The sequence below is a fragment of the Pongo pygmaeus genome, chromosome 5 (genome assembly GCF_028885625.2).
Source record: "Pongo pygmaeus isolate AG05252 chromosome 5, NHGRI_mPonPyg2-v2.0_pri, whole genome shotgun sequence".
Classification (NCBI taxonomy): Eukaryota; Metazoa; Chordata; class Mammalia; order Primates; family Hominidae; genus Pongo; species Pongo pygmaeus.
In genome coordinates, this window is record NC_072378.2 from 151,263,965 (window position 1) to 151,289,073 (window position 25,109).

Below are 25,109 nucleotides of genomic sequence, written 5' to 3' on the forward strand. Positions count from 1 at the left end.
TGAAATTATTGAGTGTGTTGCAAGATAATGCAAAGAAGTATTTATGTTAACATCATTGAGATGTGGAAATGGTAGGAGAAAGAAAACACAGACAAAAGAATGAGTGTAGCTAATCAAAAGTTCTGTAGTCCTGTATCTGAATTATTAATATAAGTGTTAGTATGAACTAAGGTTGTATTCTATCCTTTAAAAAAAAAACACCACTTCCTATCCTGGCCAGCATGGAGAAACCTTGTCTCTACTAAAAATACAAAAATTAGCCGGGCATGGTGATGCATGCCTGTAGTCCCAGCTACTTGGGAGGCTGAGGCAGGAGAATCACTTGATCCCAGGAGGTAGAGGTTTCATTGAGCTGAGATCGCACCACTGCACTCCAGCCTGAGCGACAGAGCAAGATTCAGTCTCACAAAAAAAAAAAAACCCACCACTTCCTGGCTGGGCGCGATGGCTCACGCCTGTAATCCCAACACTTTGGGAGGCCAAGGCAGGTGATCACCTGAAGTCGGGAGTTCGAGACCAGCCTGGCCAACATGGCTAACCCCCATCTCTACTAAAGATAGAAAAATTTAACTGGGCGTAGTGGTGAGTGCCTGTAGTCCCAGCTACTCAGGAGGCTGAGGCAGGAGAGTCACTTGAACCCAAGAGGCAAAGGCTGCAGTGAACCAAGATTGCACCACTGCACTCCAGCCTGGGTGACAGAGCAAGACTCCATCTCAAAACAACAACAACAACAACAACAACAAAAAACAAAAAAAAAACTGTACCACTTCCTAACTCTGTCCACTGAAAAGTCCCAGGAATGATGATTACCCTACAGCAAGAGTATCCCTGATACCCAGATTGTGGTCTCCAAACACTGTTTCCTGCCAGAAGGAATAGAGGCTCCATGAAGAATGAGTGTGGGGCACGAAATATACAAGATAGTCTGGGACATCTTGTCACACCAGGAAACAAGCTACAAAAAACCATAGGCCAGGTCATGAATGCTTAAGAAGGGGCTCCTACTAGCCAAAAATGGGATAATTTGAGCATCAGTGAAGATAATTAACTGAAAACAATGGAAACTCATTAAATAGGCTCATATTAATGAATTTGCAGGGATATTAAAACACCAAATTGATCACCTTTGCACGACGCTGGAGAACCAATACATTATTTTGAAAATTAAAGGAAAGAATTGGCTGGGTGTGGTAGCTTATCCATGTAATACACTTTAGGAGGCTGAGGCAGGGGGATCACTTGAGCCCAGAAGTTTGAGACTAGACTGGGCAATATAGCAAGACCCTGTCTCCATAAAAAGTTTTAAACTTAGCCAGAGGTGGTGGCATGTCTGTGATCCCAGCTACTCTAGAGGCTGGGGTGGGAGGATCACTTGAGCCCAGGTGGTTGCGGCTGAAATGAACTGTGACAACGCCACTGTACTCCAGCATGGGTGACAGAACAAGATCCTGTCTTGAAATGAAAAGGAAAGAATTAAGCATTTATTCTGCCTTTCCCATACAAACCATAAACTGCAGAGTAACCAAGAGTTAATATAAGGAAGTTTGTTTTTTGGAAAGATTCTAGCTAGTAAATAAGGAGTACAGTATTAGAAATACTACCATTTTCCAACCCCTAATAAATTAATAGATCTAGCCAATAAGTACCAGTGGTTGTTAGCATCACAGAAGAGAGACAACCAGACTTTATGTCCATTGGACTTCTTGATTCCATTAGACTTCCATTGTACCTCCATTAGAGGAAGCACAAAACAGCCTCTAGTGTATTGTGCCAAATTACGGAACCTAAATCTGAGCAAGTCTCTACTAAACCAATATGAGTATAATGGACAGGTCATATTAAATGAAACCAGGCCAGGCGTGGTGGCTCATGCCTGCAATCCCAGCACTTTGGGATGCCAAGGTGGGTGGATCACTTGAGGTCAGGAGTTCAAGACCAGCCTGGCCAACATGGTGAAACCCTACCTCCACTAAAAATGCAAAAATTAGCCAGGCGTGGTGACGCATGCCTGTAATCCCTGCTACTTGAGAGGCTAAGGCAGGAGAATCACTTGAACCTGGGAGGCAGAGACTGCAGTGAACCAAGATCGTGCCACTGCACTCCAGCCTGGGCAACAGAGGGAGAATCCATCTCAAAAAAAATAAGTAAAAAGGAAACTCCAGGGATGTCATCGGTAATTCTGGAACTGGGGCTGTGCAACTCAACAGTGTGGTTTCTTCAACTCACTTGCAAAAGGAAGAAAAATAGGGGAGAGCTTAAAGATGAAAAGAGACTACTAAAGAGATATCAGCCATTTGCTCTGTGTGATTTTTATTTGCATACCAAACAGGCAAAATGTTTTAAAAAGAAAAAAGGAAATATGAATAGTAACTGGTGAAACTTCATGATGTTATGGAATTATTTAAGTGTAACAATGGTATAATGTTTAATGCCCTTATTTTAGTCTGGGCGCGGTGGCTCACACCTATAATCCCAACACTTTGGGAGGCCAAGGCGGGCGGATCACTTGAGGCCAGGAGTTCAAGACCAGCCGGGCCAACATGACGAAACCCTATCTCTACTAAAAATACAAAAAATTAGCTGGGTGTGGTAACATACACCTGTAGTCCCAGCTACTCAGGAGGCTGAGGCAGGAGAATTGCTTGAACCCGGGAGGCAGAGGTTGCAGTGAGCCGAGGTCACACTGCTGCACTCCAGCCTGGGCAACAGAGTGAGACTCTGTCTCAAAAAATAAAGTCCTTATTTTAGAGATACATGTTAAAATATTTACAAGCCAAATTATGTCTAGAATTTAATTCAGAATGATGGGGAAGCAGGGGAGCGGGGGCGGGGGTCAGAGACGAGGAGTTAATGATTATTGAGGTTGGACGATGGAAACTTGGGGATTCATTATACCATCCTCTCTACTTTTATATATGCTTGAAACTTTCCATTAAAAAAATAGTTTAACCTAATTCCAGTTGAGGTTAACAGGAAGGATTCTAAGTAGAGATTTTAGAATTTAAAAAAATTAAAGCTACCAGAAAAATAGGCACTAACTTAGAGTCACATGTGAATCCAGCATTAAGTGGTCTAAAAAGTAAAAGAAAGTAAAAGTTAAAAAAGAATTGGAGAATGTGAAACCCTACCAAAATAATCTGTGGCTCTTTTTCAAAATATAATTTCAAGGCCAGGCATAGTGGTTCATGCCTGTAATCCCAGCACTTTGAGAGGCTGAGGCAGGCGGATAACTTGAGACCAGGAATTAGAGACAAGCCTGGCCAGCATAGCGAAACCCCATCTTTACTAAAAATACAAAAAATTATCTGGGCATGGTGACCATGCCTGTAATCCCAGCTACTCAGCAGGCTGAAGCACAAGAATTGCTTGAACTGCGGAGGCAGAGGCGGAGGCTACAGTGAGCAGAGATTGTGCCACTGCACTCCAGCCTAGGCGACAGAGCGAGATTCCATCTCAAAAAAAAAAAAAAGTAATTTTATTTTAGATTTTGCTGGAGCTAGTAATTCATTGGCCTTGAATTAGTTATTCTGACTGAAAGTCTTACCATCAAAAGTTCCGGCCACTTCCCCTCCCTGTCTACATACCTCTTTTCTTTGGCAGTCTAGGAAAAAATTGTGAAAGACATTGAAATCCACCAAAGCCAGGGATGGTGGCGCATTCCTGTAATCCCAGCTACTCGGGAGGCTGAGGCAGGATAATCACTTGAAGCGGGGAAGCAGAGATTGCGGTGAACCGAGATCGTGCCATTGCACTCCAGCCTGGCCAACAAGAGCAAAACTCCGCCGCAAAAAAAAAAAAAAAAAAAAAAAAAAAATATATATATATATATATATATATATATATATATATATATATATAAATGTCAAGACCCAAATGCTATTTCTTTTTATTGTTTTCAAATGAATGTTTATGTCTGTGCTTTGTTGCCTATAAAAATTTCTTTTGTTTCATTGCAGAGTGAAGAGTTCCACATTTATACCCAGTATTGCACTAACTATCCAAGGTATGGATCGAGAATGGGCCAAGAGTACTTTTGTTCACTTTCACATTGTTTCAAGTCAGCTGGTGCAGTACACATGGTTGGTAGGCATTCTGTGCCTGGCCTTGTGCTAAATACTATGGGAAGAATGCAAAACATGCTGAGAACAGATTACAGGGGCACCCAGATATGGATCCATCTGGGCTTTGGGGCTCCCTACAGAGCCAGTGTGGGGAAAAATTGTAAAAGTCTATGGAGAAACCAAAAAGATGACTAGGTATCTCCAAAAGGAAACTAAGCAAGCTGTTGCATCAGGCCGCAAGTCTTGCCTGCTAACCCTTTTCTGTGTGTGTCATGTTTTTAAGAATTTAGGAAACACTGATAATGAGTTTCTATAATCTAGGTGGGGAGAGAACAGGTTCTATTTTTTCCAAATAAGTTTTATGAACTGTATAAGTTTAATGGAGTTCAGAGGAAGGACAGATCATCATAAGCCTAGATGAGAAGAGGAGCATCGTCATCTCGCCTGGGTTGTTGGTTCAGTTTTCCTTGCATTGGAAATCAGTGGCACAAGGGCAGTGTAGGAAGCATCCTTGGACAATTTATTAACCATTTCAGTAAGGGAGTTGGGCCTAAGATGATGGGCTACAATTGTAGGAATTTCTTTTTTTCTCCAGAAGATATTTATTGGGCACTTACTAATTTCTAAGCCCTGTGCTAAATGCTGTAAATGCAAAATACTGAATTTAACTTTTCAAAGCAATCCAGAGACATTGAGGGATTTTTTTTTAAGCAGAGCACCCATCCCAGTGCCTGGCCCCTCCTAAATTCTTCATAAGTGCGAGTTCACCATCACCGCTGCCCCTTCCCCATTTCATGGATGAAGTAACTGAGGCTCTGCTAGGTAAGGTGATTCTCTGAGGGGTGCATAGCTGATGGATGGCCCAGCTTGGATTTGAACCAAGGTTTCTTCTCTGACTCCTAAGACCTCGTGCTGCTATGAGTATGTCCTTGTAAAAGTTTCTGAAACTTTGTGATTCTCCCCCTGCCTTTTTATTTTCCTTTTTTCCCACATGATTAGCAGACTTTGAGTTATGGGTTTTTTTGTTTTGTTTTGTTTTTTTGAGATAGAGTCTCACTCCACCACCCAGGCTGGAGTGCAGTGGCGCGATCTCAGCTCACTGCAACCTCTACCTTCTGGTTCAAGTGATTCTCCTACCTCAACCTCCTGAGTAGCTGCAATTACACCGTGCCCCACCAGACTTTGAGTTATCTTAAGGACCAGCCAGGAAGAAGAGAGCTAGGGAGACTTTACACACTCTGTAGCCAGTCTTGGTAGACAGGTCCCTGATGATAAAGTGGATGGTGGGATCCACCTAGAAGAGAAGGCAGCACACTGAGCCCTGAGTGTTACTTCTGGAAGGAAGAACAAATAGGTCCCCTGCTCCCCACTGTCAGGAGTAACCCCAGAAAGCCAGTGTGGATTAAAAGACCCAGGATGTTGCTGCATGTGGTGGCCTGCACCTGTAATCCTAGAGCTACTCAAGAGGCTGAGGCAGGAGGATAGCTTGAGCCCAGGAGTTTGAGGCTACAGTGAGCTATTACCGCACCACTGCACTCCAGCCCAGGCAACAGAGCAAGATCCTGTCTCTTAAAGACCCAAGAAGCGGCTGAGTACAGTGACTTATGCCTGTAATCCTAGCACTTTGGGAGGCCAAAGTGGGCAGATCACTTGAGGTCAGGAGTTCGAGACCAACCTGGGCAACATGGCAAAACCCCGTCTCTACTAAGAATACAAAAATTAGCTAGATGTGATGGCACATCCCTGTAATCCCAGCTACTTGGGATGCTGAGGCAGGAGAATCACTTGAACCTAGGAGGCGGAGATTGCAGTGAACTGAGATCACATCACTGCACTCCAGCCTGGGCAACACAGCAAGACTCTGTCTCAAAAAAAAAAAAAAAAAAAAAAAAAAGACCCAAGAAGCCAGAAGTTCAGAGGCTCAACTTACTCATGGCAAATACTTTTCCTTGGAGGACCCCTGCTTTCCCCAGTTTCCCCTAAAATAAATAAATAAATAAATAAATTGACCCACATGCATATTAGAACATTTATTACACATCCTTATCTGTAGACCCACCCATAGTTAATTTACATGGTTTCACTTAAGCAATTTTCTCTCTGAAAGTATTTGTTTCCATCTTAATGCTGAAAACATCAGGCAACTGCAGGATGCCCCAGCTAAATCCCATGGTTCTAAACCAAAAGCCAGCTTGCCTCACACCCTAATTTAGAGAAATCACAGAATCAGCCCTCATCTTCTGTACAAAACTTCTTCCTTAGGGAAGGAAAAAAACATTCAGATTCTGAAGAATCAACAAAGTTCCGGACCCAATTATGAGAATCTAAAATGATACAGGAGCTTGTTTGGGGAATTATGTTTCTATAAATTTCATTATAAACATATCATTTAAAGAAATAATTCTTAAACTTCCAAAATTTCAAATTCAGAAGATTTTGTGATTTATTAAGAAGAGTACAAAATAAAAACAGCTTCTTCATATGCTAGGCTGCCTTCAGAGCCGGGGAGAGGCAAAATCATTTGGGCAAGGACATTTTTAAGAGCTTGTCATTCATGGAGCACCGTCCCAAGCCTGTCTATATTGGCAGGAAATAGCAAACAATACCCTTGCCTTCAAGCAGTTTCTGTTCTTTTGAAGGTCAGATACAACTAAATGCAATGGTGGAAGAGCATGTTCTGGAAGATCAAATAAATATAAATTAACACAGGACAAACTCAGTAATGTATAATAAAAGCTCAAGGTTAAGGATAATTTTCTGGAGAAAGTTGTCTTTTTTTAGAGTTAGAGTCTCGCTCTGTTGCCCAGGTTGAAGTGCAGTGGCATGATCTCAGCTCACTGCAACCTCTGCCTCCTGGGTTCAAGCAATTCTCTTGCCTCAGCCTCCCAAGTAGCTGGGATTACTGGCACATGCCATCACACCCATCTAATTTTTGTATTTTTAGGAGAGAGGGGGTTTCACCATGTTGGCCAGGCTGGTCTCGAACTCCTGACCTCAACTGATCCACCCGCCTCAGCCTTCCAAAGTGCTGGGATTGCAGGCATGAGTCACCGTGCCTGGTGAGAAAGTTGTCTTTAAAAAAAAAAAATTGAGTCTGACTTTGAAGAAAAGTGTTAGCAGAGAGGTACTCAAAAGTTGTTCTCAGTGAAGAACACATGTCAATTTCTTGCCCAATTGTGTGGTTTTCATATTCATAGAGAAATATTTTATCTTGTCCACTTGTATCCAATCACTTTACTCTCTGAGACCCAAAGTTCCCTTCTCCCACTTAACAAGCCAAACATGCCAGGTATTTCAGCCCATCTGACAAATTTTCCTTCCCCCTTTGGATCCAGGCTGGTGATATTAAATGTCACAGGCACATCTTGACAGTTTCCACTGTCTTCATACCAGTCACACCTCAGTGATTTTGCTGTGAAGAGACACAAGCTCCCACATTCTGTTCCCCAGGGAGGGGCACAAACCCAGCCAGGTCCTTGTCCTCAGATGCCTGCCTGTGCCCGAGACTTCCAGGAACCTGGAGCTCAGGGTGCTCCTAATTTGTTGCAGGTTCTTACCCTTGAGCAAGAGCCCAAGCCTTTAGGTGGCCAAAGGGCTACAGAGCAGCCAATTCTGACTCTAAAGAACCTTAGAAATGTTCCTAGGTTACATGATGGAGAGTTTTGAAATCTTGACTCAAGGGGAAAATAAATCAGTTTGAATAGATATTTCTCAAAGTAGATTGGCACAAAAGGGATTCTAATAGTTTAATTATGAAACTTCCATTTAACTTCCTTCCTCACAGCCTTATTTTGTTGTTTGGCTCTGTCTGATTTTCTCAATTAATCCTGAAAATGTTACTGACTTAGGGAGAAAAGGGCTGAAATTATTTCCACCTGCTTCCTTCTACATTTTGAGAAAGAAAGATTTTTAATTTACGTGCGTGTGACTGCACAAGCCATTAGCTTGCTTTGTGATACCAGCATTGTTTCAACCATTGCCTTAAGATGTTTTGGGGCTGTCTGTGCTCATCACCTCGGGGGGATCTGGATTGCAGAAAGAATTCTAATCCACTTTTGGGACACCCTCATCTGAGGCGCACTACATAGGAGCAAGACTATCTGGCTTTCCCAGAAGCTGTATTACTTGTAAGGATAACAATTTGGAGGTAGAAAGGGAGACCTGTTCACAGATTCTCACAGGGAAGCTACCCAAGAGAAGAGGTCTCTAAGCAAGGCTACCACATAGGGTCACAGTTCGTGCATCATATAAAAGGGGCCAGCAGAGGGGGTGGCAAATGCTCTGACAGGGGGCTGGATCTTCTAGCAGGAAGGAACTCCTTTTTCTTAGTACAAAAAGTGCCTACTCCTTATAATCTAACCTGTGGAAATGGAATACCGACGTGCTGTGTGAGCACTGCACAGAGATACCCAGATTGGGCACAGCTAGGGGCTAAAATCCCTCTCAAATAACTTTTGCCAAGCCATGGGCCCTGGCACAAGGCTGCATCTCCTAGAAGGAGGGAACTTGTTCCTTAGAAGCCACTGCCACTGGCTCCAGGGTGCCACTGCCACTGGCTCCAGTGCCTTTTTCTAATTCACCCTCCCAGAGGGAACCCTTTCTCCAATTTGCCTAAAGGCATGCTGATCTGACCACAGCTCTGGAGCTACCCTACCCATTTTAGGGCATTTACACTTGCAATAGCATTTAAAATTTGAATATCCACCTAAAGCATTACAATTTAGATAAAAACATGGACTCTTCCTGCAGGTCCGTGGCTGTGCTAACAGAGTGTATGAGGAACAAAATACTGGCCAAATTCTTCAGGGAACGTCAGGAAACTCTGAAACACTCGCTGCCTCTGGGGTCCTATCTCTTGAAACCAGTTCAGCGGATTCTCAAGTATCATCTCCTTCTGCATGTAAGTTTCTGCCTGGCATGAGCACGTTCCAGGGGATGGGAGTTTTGTGTGTATATATTAAGTTTAGTGGAAAATACCAGAAAATGCTATGGACATATGGAAACATTTCCCACACTCATATTTCACAACTGACTAATCTGCTTTGAGGATTTGGAGATATTTATATTCTAGGCCCGTAGCCCCATTGACAACAGCCAAGAGAAGAAGAGATTAATCTTAGCTCTGATTCTGATGGGGCTTAGGAGTGCCTCGCCCTGTGCACTGACAGTTTCAGGCAGGGAGCTGTCATGCAAATGAAAAACAGATTTTGTAATGTTTCCATCAGCCCCGATTCAGTAGGCAATTGGAAGGGAAAGCTATTTGTCATAGATTGGCTTTTGTATGGAGAGCAAAGAGAAGGGGCTGAAAAGGGAGAGGACAGATGAGCAGCGTGATAAGTGATCTCCAAGCTGGGCTTAGCATCACTTCAGGTATCTCCTCTTATATTATTTTCCACTACTTTTGCAAAATTCAAGAAGGCTTTAGAAACAAAGATAATCATAGCTCTTAAATTCTTTTTTCTTTTCTTTTCTTTTTTTTTTTAAGACAGGGTCTGGCTCTGTTGCCCAGGCTGGCATGCAGTGGTGTAATCACAGATCACTGCAACCTCCGCCTCCTGGGCTCAAGCAATCCTCCTACCTCAGCATCCTGAGTAGCTGGGACTCTAGGTGTGCACCACCATGCCCGGCTAACTTTTTTGTATTTTTGGTAGAGATAGAGTTTCACCATGTTGCCCAGCCTGGTCTCAAACTCCTGAGCTCAAGCAATCCTCCTGCCTGAGCCTCCCAAAGTGCTGGGATTACAGACGTGAGCTACCACACCCAGCCTCAAATTCTTATTTCTTACCCTCCAAAAAAGTTGATGTGAATGGAAAAAAAAGAAGTATTATTGCAAGTAATTTTCATTCTATAAGTAGGACTTGCTTACTTTTGTAGCAGGAGAAAGACAGTACAGTGGAGTGGTTAGGAACAGGGCTCTGGGAAAGACTGCCTGGGTCTAAATCTTGTTAGTTCCCCACATTCACTGTGGCTCACAGGCACTTGATAAAAATAAGCTATTGTTTTTTATTATTTTTGTGATACATTAAAATCCCCTTTTTAAAAGAATTTTAATTCAGAGTTCCTCTCCACGTCAACAGGCCTGCAGTTTATAGGTATCTCTTTTTAAGTGATTCCAGGTTTCTAATTTGGATAATTATTCCAGATTTGTTTGGTTCATATATATTTAAAATTTCGAGAACTTTGATTGTCCATCTTTACTGGCAATTTCTTAGCTTTGTCTGTTTGCCTGGGTAGCTCACCTTTGGAGAATCTTATGTTCTATGAAGTCACATCAGGGATATTATTTTAATTTTTAAATTGATCCTTATGACCTTTTAGATTTAGTGGGATTTATTTGCTAAATCAGTGTCCAAATAACTCTTAAATAATATTTGTCTCAGGACACATCTCTGCTGAATTCTGTTAATATAACATCTAAGACTAGTGTGTCCCAAAAATCTCTAATATGGTCTTCTAGACAGTAAGATGGCCTTCAGTCAAAAGGAAAGTTTAAGATCTCAGTTAAGCATATGAGACAAGTCAAGATCCTTACAAAAAGTTAATTAACAGGAAAAACAGCCTTTATCCTACATATTAAGGGCTGGCAATGAAGGAAAAAAACAGTGGTTGGATTAATCCAAAACTAACTTCTGGTTGCTTTTGAAGTGTTTCCTGCTTTTATAGTTGATTAGAGGGCTCCCTCTATGTCATTCACATCATTTCTTTCTTTTTTTTTTTTTTTTTTTTTTTGAGACGGAGTTTCGCTCTGTTGCCAGGTTAGAGTGCAGTGGCACAATCTCAGCTCACTGCAACCTCCGCCTCCCAGGTTCAAGCGATTCTCCTGCCTCAGCTTCCCGAGTAGCTGGGACTACAGGCGTGCACCACCACACCCAGCTAATTTTTTGTATTTTTAGTAGAGACGGGATTTCACCATGTTGGCCAGGATGGTCTCAATCTCTTGACCTCATGATCCACCCGCCTCGGCCCCTCAAAGTGCTGGGATTACAGGAGTGAGCCACCGTGCCTGGCGCATTCACATCATTTCAAAGTTATATAGCTATCCATGAAAATCCCCACAGAAATATCCTCTGTCCTTCCCAGTCTGTTTACTGATGAGCACAGTTGTCTCTCAGGCTAAAAGAAGAAATCATTATGTTTTTAAATTTGCCATTTAGGATCTTGTTAACAGCTAGTCCAAGCATGGATAGAAAATGTAAATTATTTTACAGTTTCTAGCTAGAGAAAAACTTGAGTACTCAGTAAAAGTAAACAAAGATTTACATCGTTACTATAAAATAATGGAATTAATCTTCAAGTTGTACCATAACATTTAACCTCCACCTGTTAGCTGATTATGTATGATAAATGTCACAAGAATGATCTGATTACAATGTTTTCTTGCTGTTTTAGGCACTGATATAGGATTACTGTTCTTATTGTTTTTAAAAAGGCAATAGTTTCAATTTAATAAGCACTTATTCACCACCCAACTCTCTGCTGGGCACTGAGAAGATAAAGAATCAAAGGAACTATATACAATAGTCTCTATCCTTAGACTCTTGAGTATGTAGGGACAAGTGTCTTATGTGTTCAAAAGAACTAGAACAAAGATCCTGTCCCTCTCTCATGTTCTGGGATTGTGGGCCTCCAGTGGTAAGATGATTGCTAATGTAACATACTTCTGACCATCAGAGAATTGAGTGCTGAAACCATGAGATTCTTCTCAACACTCCAAAGGATTGTCTTTAGTCAACTTCATTTGGCCTTTAAAACCTTGACTACAGGAAAATGTGCTAAAATGTCTACTTGCTATAGAGATAACTTATTAAAGATAATTTTCGCTATATTTTTGAGTCTGTTAAATATTAAGGTCCTGTATGAAATATTTTGCTTCCTAAATAAATAAGGGAAAAAAATAAGTATGCATTTTATCTTGTGAGAATGAGAACTGTATTACTGAGAACTGTATAAGATTGGCCAGCAGGAAGCTATAAGAGCAATTCACACATCTATTATAATAACTCTAATATTGCTATGAAACTCAATGGGCTACGTGCATGTTGTATTTTATCCTGTTTATCCTGGAATCCTATTCCACTTTTATCTTTCCTATCCTTGTTTTTTTTTCCCCCTTGTCTTACCATTTTGTTGCAGGTATTTCTGGCGTCAAAATCTTAAAGAATGATGGCAGTGTGTAAATATTTTATTTATATACTTTTTTTTTGAGGCGGAGTCTCACTCTGTCACCCAGGCTGGAGTGCAGTGGCCTGATCTCAGCTCACTGCAACCTCTGTCTCCCAGGTTCAAGTGATTCTCCTGCCTCAGCCTCCTAAGTAACTGGGACTACAGGCATGCGCCACCACGCCCGGCTAATTTTTGTATTTTTGGGAGAGACAGGGATTCACCATGTTGGCCAGGCTGGTCTCGAACTCTGGACCTCAGGTGATCCACCCACCTGGGCTCCCAAAGTGCTGGGATTATAGGCATTAGCCACCGCACCCAGCTGATAGTGTGTAAATAAATAAGCAAAAATAAAATATAAGGAACTAATCATAGCGGTGCCATTTGTTTCACTGTCTATATGAAAATAAAATGAAAAAAAAAAAACCTTGTTCTTTTTTGTTTAAGGAAATAGAAAACCACCTTGATAAGGACACAGAAGGCTATGATGTGGTGCTTGATGCTATAGACACAATGCAGCGAGTCGCCTGGCACATCAATGACATGAAGCGGAAACACGAGCACGCGGTCCGGTTACAGGTGAGCCCGCGAGGTGTCGGTGCCCAGCAGGGTTGCAGGTGTACTGACTTACTGTTTTCCCAATAAAATATTAAGGCTGCTCAAGTACTGCACTACACTCATCATCTTCAGTGTAGTTCTCCCTGAAAAACAGTTCAGGATATCAGTAATACCGATCATTGTCTAGTATGGCTATTTAAGAGAAAGGGATATTAGAACTTTTTTTTTTTTTTGAGGTGGAGTTTCGCTCTTGTTGCCCAGGCTGGAGTGCAATGGCACGATCTCTGCTCACCACAACCTCTGCCTCTGGGGTTCAAGCAATTATTCTGCCTCAGCCTCCCGAGTAGCTGGGATTACAGGTGTGCACCACCACACCTGGCTAATTTTGTATTTTTAGTAGAGACGGGGTTTCTCCGTGTTGGTCAGGTTGGTCTCGAACTCCCGACCTCAGGTGATCCGCCTGCCTTGGCCTCCCAAAGTGCTGGGATTACAGGCGTGAGCCACCACACCCAGCCAACATTATAACTTTTAAGCTAATTGTTTGCTTATAGCCCCTTTGATGGTCTAAGTTAAAATTTTGAGCCTCCTACTTCTATTAATTGCAAATTTAGTAATTCTTGTTGAAAGCAACTTTCCCTAAACTATGTAAAGACTTTTTAAGCCTTTATTCCTCTGCCACCAGTTCCTGCAAAATCATGAGTTGGTGTGTGGGTGGTCATAGGCAGGGGACGCAGAGTAAGGGGAGCCAAGGCTGAACCAGCTCCTTTATAGTCACTTGGGACATGATCCTCCAGCATGTCATTTCAGTTTCCTTTTTTTTTTTTTTGGAGACGAAGTTTCACTCTTGTTGCCCAGGCTAGAATGCAGTGGCACAATCTCAGCTCACTGCAACCTTCGGCTCCTGGGTTCAAGCAATCCTCCCCGCCTCAGCCTCCTTAGTAGTTGGGATTACAGGGGCATACCACCGTGCCCGGCTCATTTTGTATTTTTAGTAGAGACGGGGTTTCACCAGGTTGGCCAGGCTTGTCTTGAACTCCTAACTTCTGGTGATCCACCTGCCTCAGCCTCCCAAAGTGCTGGGATTACAGGTGTGAGCCACTGCACCTGACAGTTTCCTCATTTTTAAAATAAGACAGAGAAGTTTGCTAAAGGCCTATCTAGCACAAACATTTTGAGCCCTAAATCTTAAGGAACTTTTGACAGCTGTTGGGCCAGTGATCATGCCCTGGGCACCTCAATAGATGCACTATTAAAAACAAAACAAGAGGCTGCATGGGCCCAGAGGCCAGTTCCAGGCTCCTGGCTGTCCCTAGAGTGAGACAGAAAAGCCCAAAGTGACTCCACGCTGTACAGAGTGGCCTTGCATAACTCGGGAAAAAAGATACCTTACTTGGTATCTACAGAACAAACTCTGTAGGCTTCAGGTATAGGCAGCCAGAGTGTGGTGTGATGCCACTGACTATGAAAAATCAGAGGAAGATGACATTCTAATCTTCCAGGCTGCTTTTGTTTTTTTTTTTTTGTTTTTTTTTTTGTTTTTTTTTTTTGCAACAGCAACAAAAGTTTAATGCTTTATCATACAAGTGTTTTGCAGACATAATGTTGGAATCTATTGAATACAGTCATTCCCCCTATCCGCAGTTTCACTTTCTGCAATTTCATTTGCCCATGGTCAACCAAGGTTAGAAAATGTTTAAATGAGGGCCGGGAGTGATGGCTCACGCCTGTAATCCCTGCACTTTGGGAGGCCGAGGCAGGCAGATCACTCGATGTCAGGAGTTCGAGACCAGCCTGGCCAACATGGTGAAACCCTGTCTCTACTAAAAATATAAAAAATTAGCTGGGCATGGTGGCACACGCCGGTAATCCCAGCTGCTTGGGTGGCTGAAGCAGGAGAATCACTTGAACCCAGGAGGGAAAGGTTGCACTGAGCCGAGATTGCACCACTGCACTCCAGCCTGGACAACAGAGCGAGACTCTGTCTCAAAAAAAAAAGAAAAAGAATGAATAAGATCTAGCATTTGATAGCACAACAGGAGGATTACAGTCAACAATAATTTATAAAATAACTAAAAGTATAATTGGATTGTTCGTAACACAAAGAAATGATAAATGCTGGAGGTGACGGAGGCCCATTTACCCCGATGTGTTTATTATGCATTGTATGCCTATCAAAATATCTCATGTACCCCATAAATATATACACCTACTGTGTACCCATAAAATTTTAAAATTTTAACAAAAAAAGCACTAAAACATAAGTCAGGGCCAAAGAAAGGTTCATTTCCTTTCCCTGAGTAAGTAAATTTAAACTCAAGAAATTTCTGAGAAAATGACGTGGGTGATTTTATATAGGCTTTAGTTTTGAATTACTTATGTGTGGTATGAACTTCAGTATCCGGAAGAAAGTCTTCAAGTTAACAGCTCTGAAGGTTTTTTTTTTTTTTTCCCCAGAGAGGAGGGGGTGAGAAAAATCAAAGGAAGGGGCCAGGTGCGGTGGCTCACTTCTGTAATCCCAGCACTTTCAGAGGTACAGGTGGGCAGATCACTTGAGGTCAGGAGTTGAAGACTAGCCTGGCCAACATGGCAAAACCCCATCTCTACTAAAAATGCAAAAAGATTTAGCCAGGCGTGGCGATAGGCACCTGTAATCCCATCTACTCAGGAGGCTGAGGTGGGAGAATCGCTTGAACCAGGGAGGTGGAGGTTGCAGTGAGCCCTGATTGTGCCACTTCCCTCCAGCCTGGGCGACAGAGTGAGACTCTGTCTCAAGAAAACAAAACAAAACAAAGAAAATCAAGGGAAGGAGGCCATACTGGTGGCCCCTGGACCTGGCTTTTGAACGATGTAAGGGCTGCTGTGAGCCACAGCATGGCATGATTAAGGAATGGAAATAAGTAATTAGCAGCTCGTCAGCTAACAGCCTGATTCATTTCTGTTAACCCTTAAGTGGCACCGCTTGTAAATGCAGATTTATGTCGTAGACCATCAGATACCATGTAGATAGTTAGACCCCGTCGGGGACGATTTGGCACCATTCTTGAGGCTCAACAGATGAGCCACCAAGCCCTTGGTGCCTGGCTTCTGCCTCTCGTAAATGCCATGGACCATTCCCTTTCTCAGGAGATACAGAGTTTGCTCACTAACTGGAAAGGGCCAGACCTGACCAGCTACGGGGAACTGGTGCTTGAGGGAACCTTCCGCATCCAGCGAGCCAAGAATGAGCGGACGCTCTTCCTCTTCGACAAGCTGCTGCTCATCACAAAGAAGAGAGATGACACGTTTACATACAAAGCTCACATCCTGGTAGGTCTGCACGCTGGCCATGGGCAGGGACTCAGATCCCCAGTTCCGTTCCCTCCTGAGTGTGCCTCACCCTCTCTGCTCTCTCTGCTCTAGTGTGGCAATCTCATGCTTGTGGAGGTGATTCCAAAAGAGCCACTCAGCTTCAGCGTCTTCCACTACAAGAATCCCAAGCTGCAGCACACAGTCCAGGTAGCGGCCAGGCCCCGGCCTCTCCACAAGGCCCCTTTGTGTAACGATGAGTGCTGTGTACCATGTGGCTTTTTGAGAGCGTTCTGGCCACATGGTCATTTCCCATCTCATCAGAGAGTCCTGTGGGTGGTGGAATCAAGTTGTCTGACTGTCCACATCTCGTCTTGGCAGGCCAAATCCCAGCAAGACAAACGCCTCTGGGTTTTGCACCTAAAGAGACTGATTCTGGAGAACCATGCAGCCAAGATTCCAGCTAAGGTAGGACACTGAATAATGCACAGTGAAACGGGAGAGAGATACAAGAATCGTTTGAACTGGGAGGCAGAGGTTACTGTGAGCCGAGATCACATCATTGAACTCCAGACTGGGCGACAGAGTGAGACTGTCTCAAAAAAAAAACCAAAGAGACTGGGTCAAAAAAAAAAAAAAAGAGTTTAGAATTAGAATCTGGGAGTGACAACCGTTAATCCGATCATTTAATTACTAATGAAGTCCCAGCAAGGCATCCTGATAGGATAAATGTTCAACTTCATAATAAAGAGGCTGGCATGGTGGCTCATGCCTGTAATCCCAGCACTTTGGGAGGCCAAGGCAGGTGCAACACTTGAGCCTAGGAGTTCAAGACCAGCCTGGGCAACAAAGTGAGACCCCCGTCTCTACAAAAAATACAAAAGTTAGCCCCCAGCGTGATGGCACGCACCTGCAGTCCCAGCTACTCTGGGAGGCTGAGGTGGGAGGATCACCTGGGACCAGGAGGTGGAGGTTGCAGTGAGCTGAGATTGCATCACTGCATTCCAGCCTGGGTGACACAGCAAGACCCTGTCTCAAAAAAAAGAGAAAGAAAGAAAGAAAGAAAGAAAATTGAGAGATAGGATGTGTAGGAACTAGGTGTCAGCTAAACCAGCCATTAACATCAAAAAGATTCACATGGGGCCAGGCATTGTGGCTCACGCCTGTAATCCTAGCACTTTGGGAGGCTGAGGCAGGCAGATCACCTGAAGTCAGGAGTTCAAGACCAGCCTGGCCAACATAATGAATCCCCATCTCTACTAAAAATACAAAAATTAGTCAGGTGTGGTAGCATGCACCTGTAGTCCCAGCTACTGAGGAGGCTGAGGCAGGAGAATCTCCTGAACCCTGGAGGTTGAGGTTGCAATGAGCTGAGATCGTGCCATTGCACTCCAGCCTGGGTGACAGAGCAAGATCCCGTCTCAAGGGAAAAAAAAAAAAAAAAAAAAGATTCACATGAATTGCAGGCTCTGTGGAGGTGGTGGTGTTTTTCCTTTTGGGGCTTAAAAGAAGATCAAGTTATGAGAATTATTCAAAGGTACATGAAGCACCTATGGGTGTAAAGCTGTGCTGGGTCCCATGAGGGTGCTCGGGAGACAAGATACAAACTCGGCCAAGCAGGAATCTGTAGATGGGGAGCCAGCTGCCAAGCCATGAACCGTTTGCCAACCATGAAGACGTAATAGAGTATTGTGGAAGAACAAAGTGTTCAATTCAGTTGAGTGGGGAGAGGAAGGAAAACATCTTTTACCTCAGTCTTAAAGGATAAGGATTTTTTTTTTTTTTAATACAGGATCTTACTCTGTCGTCCAGGCTGGAGCGCAGTGGTGCAAACATGGCTCACTGCAGCCTTGACCTCCTGGGCTCAAGAGATCCTACCACGTCAGCCTCCCGGAGTAGCTGGGACCACAGGCTTGTGCCACCACGCCAAGCTAATTTTTGTATTTTTGGTAAAGGTGTAGTCTCATCATCTTGCCCAGGCTGGTTTCAAACTCCTGGGTTCAAGTGATCTGCCTGCCTCAGCCTTTCCAAAGTGCTGGGATGACAGGCATGAGCCACCGTGCCCAGTCTTAGGAATATTTTTATTAAGTGGGGAAAAAAGGAATTAAGGAAACCAGACCTAGAGACCTGCATTAAAAAAAAAAAAAAGGAGAGAATGAATGCGCTGTGTTCAGGGCACACAGACGGTGCCAGGATGGGAGGGCTGAGTTCTCAGGGGCTGGGGCAGGGACGGGAAGGACAGGAGCCCCTGGAGGGCTGTGGGCATGCGCTCTGAGGAGTCTGGATGCATTCACACTGGGAAATTACTGCAGGCTTTGGAGGAAGGGGAGATGGCGCAGTCAGTCCTGTGTTCTGAGAGTGTAACTTTGGGGACAAGGTGACAAATAAGTGGCAGGAGTGAGGCTGGAGGCTGGAGAAGATAGTAACCCACCACCATGGCCTAGAAAGGAGCTGAGCAGTGCTGCCATGGAGTCACGGCGACAGAGGGAGCAAATGCAGAATGTGCCACTGAGGCAGGGGGCAGGATTTTGCCCACTAAGAGTCAACGCTGAGTCAGGGGTTGAAGGAGAGCATGGTACTGTGAGTTCTGAGACAGAGAGAGGAACCCGTCAGATGGGAGTGGGAGAGAGGAGCCCTCTGCTCTCACTGGCACCCGTGCTGCTGGGCAGGGTCAGCCACAGGTGGAAATTCAGGTCTTGGAAGCTAAGGATCAGGAGAGACTCTTGCTAGAGGCAGTAATTGAAGCCCTAAGGTTTAACAAGATGGCCCACAAAAATGTGCAAAGGAAAGACGAACCCTTGGGAATCCCAACATCTAAGTGATCAGCAAGCGGGTGGGGGGATTTGGAGAACAGCCAAAGACAGATTGAAAGAGTAGCAGAGGAGGCAGGTAGGATGTCTGAGGAGGAGGCACTGCGCTAACAAGGAAAAAGCACATCTCAGAGACGCGGGGACACAGTCTCAAAGGCTGTCGAGGTCAAGGAGATTTAAACAGAAAAGCAGATTTTACATTTGGTACTAAGAGAAAAGGGAGAGGTCACAGTGGGTTGAAGAAAAAGGGGGATTAAGAAGGAACAGAATGGGTATAGACTTTTTTATATATAAAGGTCACAAAAGGAAGAAAAAATGATAGTTTGGAGAGAGAGGCAAGAGCAAAGCAAGACTTCTTGTCTGGGTCGAATGCCGAGTCCATGAGCAGATGGCAGGGCGGGAGAAGGAAGGTGGGAGAGGACACAGTGGCTCACTTCCTGTTGGAACGGGGCCTGGGGAGGTGGGAAGGAGAAGGATGGGACACACAGGAATAGGGGCTCATCTGGAAAGGGCTGGAAGCATCTCTCTGAGCCAAGGGAGAAAAAGATGAAAGACGGAGGAAGTTTGAGGTGGACTTGGGGGAAGACAAAGGGTTTGATTTCACTCATGCAGGTGATAAAGTCATCTGCTGAGTGAGTGAAGCAGAGATCGGGGGTGTCTGAGAGAAAGTAGAAAGGATCAGAAGAACACTTGCTAAAGAAAATGGACCAGGCCAGGCGTGGTGGCTCACACCTGTAATCCCAGCACTTTGGGAGGCCGAGGCAGGCAGATCACGAGGTCAGGAGATCAAGACCATCCTGGCTAACACGGTGAAACCCCGTCTCTACTAAAAATACAAAAAATTAGCCGGGCATGGTGGTGGGCACCTGTAATCCCAGCTACTCGGGAGGCTGAGGCAGGAGAATGGCGTGAACCCGGGAGACGGAGCTTGCACTGAGCCGAGATCATGCCACTGCACTCCAGCCTGGGTGACAGAGTGAGACTCCGTCTCAAAAAAAAAAAAAATGGACCAGTCACTGGAGATGACTAGAGTAACCTGTGAAAGACATCAAAGACCCAACTGAAGCTGGCCCCCATGAATCAGTGTGATGATGTCATTTCAAAATCTGCTCAGCAACTTGGAAACTACTGGTGAAAACCATGGTTGTGTGTGGGTTCCTCCAGGTTGGGAACCAGCAGAGCTGGTAGGGGAAGGTTCCCAGGGCGGGGGTGAGGAGGGTGCCAGCGAGCATGCAGTTGCAGTAATTGGGCATGACATCAGGCTGAGTGAAGAGGAAAACCAGCTGGCAACAGAGGCGTGGGATGAGGGACTGCAGTATTGTCATAAAGCCTGGTTCAGCAGGACTTAATGTTGGAGAGAAGGAAATACACCAATCTGTATTGAAGAAGGGACTTTTGGAGTCCTGCCTTAGAGGTGGGACGGTTTTGTGTGTGATCAGGTTCTGGAGGTGGCTCTGATTCTGTGTTACTGCTCTGGAGTGGAGAAAAAGGTCATTAGAGATAAAGTGGTCAAGGAACTAGGGTGGTGGATGGATTATTCACACGGATAGTGAAACAGTCCAAGTTGGGGCTGGGAGGAGTGAGGTGGAGCAGACAATGGGATGATGATCATGAAAATTGAACTGGGTGGAAAATAAGAAGGGCTGAGATTTCTGAGAAAGGGGACAGTCTGTTTTGTTCTCTGTATATTTTGATAAGCATTTGAAGCTTGTTCTCAGGACTGCCAGCAATGATTTGGTCCTCAGGAAATGAATGTACATAGGTGTGGACTTGGACCTAAGCATGAGTTTTCTTTTCATCAGGGTGTTCTGAGATGAAAGGGAGCTTATGCAGAGAAGGGACTGCATTTTCTTTATGATTAGTCATTTTGTTGCTGGCCTGGTGCCTTAGAATGCCCTTCTGAGCAATGGCAGAGCATCTTTGATGGGCCCCACCTATTGTTTACCTGTCTACTGGGAAAATCAAAATTGCTAACAAGATTCTGAAAGGCAGTTACAAAACGAGACCACCTTACATACCTGTCTTTCTCCCACACTAGGCGTGTGTGCCCCAGGAAGTTCCCTTTAAGTATTCAAATAGTTAATATAGTCAATATAACATCGTACTTTCTCCCCAAGTTGTCGATCCCTTCTATCTAAAAACATCTTTTCAGTTACAACTTATTGAGCATACACACTGTGCTGAGTACTTTATATTCTTATTTCACCCTCACCAAAATATGTTATGAGGTAGTTCTTATTCTTCCCATTCTAGAAAAAATAAAAACAGAGGCTGAGAGATATTAAATAAACTGCCCAAGTTTATATAACTAGTACATGACCAAGCCTGGATTCAAACCCAGGTCTGTCTGGCTCCAAAGAGCATCCTAACCACATTATTCCCACTGGCAATAAAAACAAGTTTTGTTTGTTTTGTTTTGTTTTGTTTTGAGACAGGGTCTCACTCTGTCATCCAGGCTGGAGTGCAGTAGCTCAATCTCCATACAAGAAAAAGCACACTGCCGCCTCCACCTTCTGGGTTCAAGTATTCTTGTGCCTCAGCCACCCGAGTAGCGCACCACCACACCTGGCTAATTTTTGTATTTTTAGTAGAGATGAGGTTTCACCATGTTGGCCAGGCTGGTCTTGAACTCCCGGCCTCAAGTGATCCACCCGCCTCAGCCTCCCAAAGTGCTAGGATTACAGGCACAAGCCACCACACCCAGCCTCAAACACACTTGTTTAATATACTTTATTCACTATAATGTAATCATAATTTTCTATTTAAGCAGGATTATTAATAAAGTGAACTTTCCACATCTTTCCTCGAGATTATTTCTTATTTTCCTAAAGTTTTCAAAATGTATTTCTATTATTTCTATGAAATAAATGCATAGTGGGAAATTTTAAACATCAAGAAATGTATCACCAGTCTAATAATATCAACACAGCTGTGGGAAACTCATTAGTTACAGCCTCCCGGCTGCCTTCCGTTCTTTTAATTCAATGATGGTCCTTGGCTGACACCTAGTGGAAAACCTGGAAACAGTACTTTAAAAATTCAATGTCCAGACAAAAAATTCTTGAAGGCAGCTTTGCAGATACCAGGGAACTTCTTGGAAATAGCCATATTGCCCATTAGTATACGTGGTGAATAAATTTAACTCTTCTCCAAATTAATTGAGAATAAAGGTGAAGATATTTTGCATTTTATATATTAGCATGGTTCTGTAATTGCACTTCCCAGAGACTGAGCTGACATTTGTGTTTGTAATTAATTTCAACTCATAATCTCAAACTCTGAATGTACAAGAGAGATAGCTATCAGTGTTACAAAAATTGAAGCATTTGTTTTCTCTAAGGTGACTGTGTTGAGGCTCCCCCCAGCTCCACACTTTTTCACTAGATATGATCGCCACTTAGCTGAAATATTTGTACTGGGCTATCACAGATGGTAGCAAAATAGAGTAAAATTATTTTAAAAGTTATTTTTAGCATAGTGTTTTGTAGGTTAAATTATACTACCCTTAAAAAATGAAAATGACTTTAAAGAGGCAAGAAAGGCTACAATCCCCTAGGACAGTGGTCTTCAACCTTTTGGGAACCAGGGATTGGTTTTGTGGAAGACAATTTTTCCACGGATGGAGGCAGGGGGAGGCTTTTGGGATGATGAAAGCACATTACGTTTATCGCGCACTTTATTTCTGTTACTACATGGTAACATATAATGAAATAGTTCTACAGCTCACCATAATGTAGAATCAGTGGGAGCCCTGAGCTTGTTCTCCTGCAACCAGACGGTCCCATGTGGGGGTGATGGGAGACAGTGACACCCCAAGTGTGTTGCTTGTGTCCAGTCTGCTCTCATCTTATTTTGGTCGCTGTCACTGCAGAAAACCCTGCTTCACAAAGATAGGATGTTGGAAATGGAAGCAGGCATTTGTGCTTTTGTGGCAATCTCAGGATATTCGCCTGGACTTTAATCCAGAATATATGGAGATTTGAAGTTGTCTCAAACATACTTTTTTTTTTTTTGAGATGGAGTCTCATTCTGTCGCCTAGGCTGGAGTGCAGTGGTGCTGCAACCTCTGCCTCCCGGGTTCAAGCAGTTCTCTTGCCTCAGCCTTCTGAGTAGCTGGGGTGTCAGGCGCACACCACCACACCCAGCTAATTTTTGTATTTTTAGTAGAGACGGTTTCACCATGTTGGTCAGGCTGGTCTTGAACTCCTGACCTCGTGATTTGCCTGCCTCAGCCTCTCAAAGTGCTGAGATCACAGGTGTGAGATACCACGCCTGGCCTCAAACATACTTGTAAGGCCACCGGATGCAGCTGTACAATTGAAGTACATCAACTCACTTGCCACGATAAAGCCTGCCACCAGATGCAGCTTAATTGCCCCTTGTCACTCACTGACAGGGTTTTGATATGAATCTGAAAGCAATTGATTTATCGTGGTCTCTGTGCGGTCAGATCTCTCTGCTGACGTTAATCTGCTCCTCAGTGCTAGCATCACTGCCTCAGCTCCACTTCAGATCATCAGGCGTTAGATTCTCATAAGGAGTGCTGCAACCTAGATCCCTCGCATGCATAATTTACAGTAGGGTTCACACTCCTATGGGTATCTAACGCTGCCACTGATCTGATAGGAGGCAGAGCTCAGGCTGTAATGCGAGCCATGAGGAGCCGCTGTAAATCCAGATGAAGCTTCTCTCACTTGCCCGTCACTTACCTCCTGCTGTGCGGCCTAGTTCCTAACAGGCCGTGAACTAGTACCAGTCTGTGGCTTGGGGGTTGGGGACCCCTGCCCTAGGAAGGTGGGTGGAACTCAGCAGTTGAGCTGAGCATTGAATCCTAATGACCATTCTGAAAGAGAGGCTCCATGATCCTACTGTCCAGTTGAGGAAGCACATTCTGGGATGGGAGAGCACCTACCTAGTGAAGTGCCTGAACTGGGATCACCGACATTGTCCTTCAAGGCCGTCTCACTCTGGGAGATTCTGGGGCACACAGAAGAGACGGGAGGTACAGGGAGTTGGGGAAGCAGAGAGACTTAGCTCATGATAATCACGTAGCATTCTGCAGGAGGAAAGACAACAATGAGAGGAAACTTCCAGCAGCCATTTTGCAATTAACTCAAAATAGTTACAAGGCCATAGTGTCGTGGTGAGGGCTGGTGATAAAGATACCAGGCTCCGTGCCTTGAGCTTTTGAGTCAGTAGATCAGGGTTGGGTGGTAAGAATCTGCATTTTTTTTTTTTTGAGATGGAGTCTTGCTCTGTCACCCAGGCTAGAGTGCAGTGGCGAAATCTCGGCTCACTGCAACCTCCGCTTCCTGGGTTCAAGCGATTCTCCTGCCTCAGCCTCCCGATTAGCTGGGACTACAGGCGCCCGCCACCATGCCTGGCTAATCTTTGTATTTTTAGTAGAGATGGGGTTTCACCATATTGGCCAGGCTGGTCTTGAACTCCCGACCTTGTGATTGTGATCTGCCCTCCTCGGCCTCCCAGAGTGCTGGGATTACAGGCGTGAGGTACCGCGCCCAGCCAAGAATCTGCATTTTTAATAAGCTGGCCAATGAGTGCTAATGATCAGCCAGGCTTAGGAACCAGCCTCCCTCCCTCCTCTTTCACAGGATTGGGGGTGCAGTCTTAGCTCTGGTGCCTTGATGGTGTAGCAGCTATTACCCACTTGAGGGCGCTCATCCACTTGAATTCCCTGAACTGTATGTAAATGCTTAAAATAAATAGAGAGTTTTTAAATGTTGTTAAAAATCTGTTTATTCAGGTGGGATAAGATCTGTGTTGAGATTTGGAGTTTAAAGAAAAAAAAAGCAATTGGAATTACAGCTCTACTTTCTCTCTTTCAGGCCAAGCAAGCAATCCTTGAAATGGATGCCATTCGTAAGTTTTATTTCCTTAACACAATTTGAAATTTCATTGTCTGTTTGTATCCATCACATTTTCTATCTTAAAGTTCGTGAAAAATGTCAACTGTTACAAATAGTATTTCTCTATTCACTGTTTTCACAAATTGGGTAGACAGCATAATCCCTTCTGAGCACATTGGCTTGTTTCTACATTGATTCTCCCAGATTTATCTGAGTCCCTTGATGGCTGGCCACTGTCTGGGTTTCTGCATCAACTAACAATGTCAGTTATGTCTCCAGGGTCAACTCTACCCCCACCCCCGCCCCAACCTCTACCACCACCAAAAACCAGAGCTTCACAATGCATTTCTCACTTCATCCCTAACAAA

At 44.1% G+C, this 25,109-nt stretch overlaps 1 protein-coding gene across 7 annotated transcripts in view; it reads left to right on the top strand.

Annotated features, from left to right (window-relative positions):
- The window catches only part of PLEKHG1 (pleckstrin homology and RhoGEF domain containing G1), a 242,938-nt gene that overhangs the window by 195,318 nt on the left and 22,511 nt on the right, over nucleotides 1-25,109 (top strand). For all 7 annotated transcript variants that reach the window (XM_054490716.2, XM_054490719.2, XM_054490718.2 and 4 more), the window contains 7 exons: nucleotides 3,957-4,003; nucleotides 8,811-8,961; nucleotides 12,669-12,800; nucleotides 15,903-16,085; nucleotides 16,179-16,274; nucleotides 16,446-16,532; nucleotides 24,721-24,754. In XM_054490716.2, coding sequence (XP_054346691.2) covers nucleotides 3,957-4,003; nucleotides 8,811-8,961; nucleotides 12,669-12,800; nucleotides 15,903-16,085; nucleotides 16,179-16,274; nucleotides 16,446-16,532; nucleotides 24,721-24,754 — 730 coding nt within the window. The remainder of the gene's footprint in view (nucleotides 1-3,956; nucleotides 4,004-8,810; nucleotides 8,962-12,668; nucleotides 12,801-15,902; nucleotides 16,086-16,178; nucleotides 16,275-16,445; nucleotides 16,533-24,720; nucleotides 24,755-25,109) is intronic.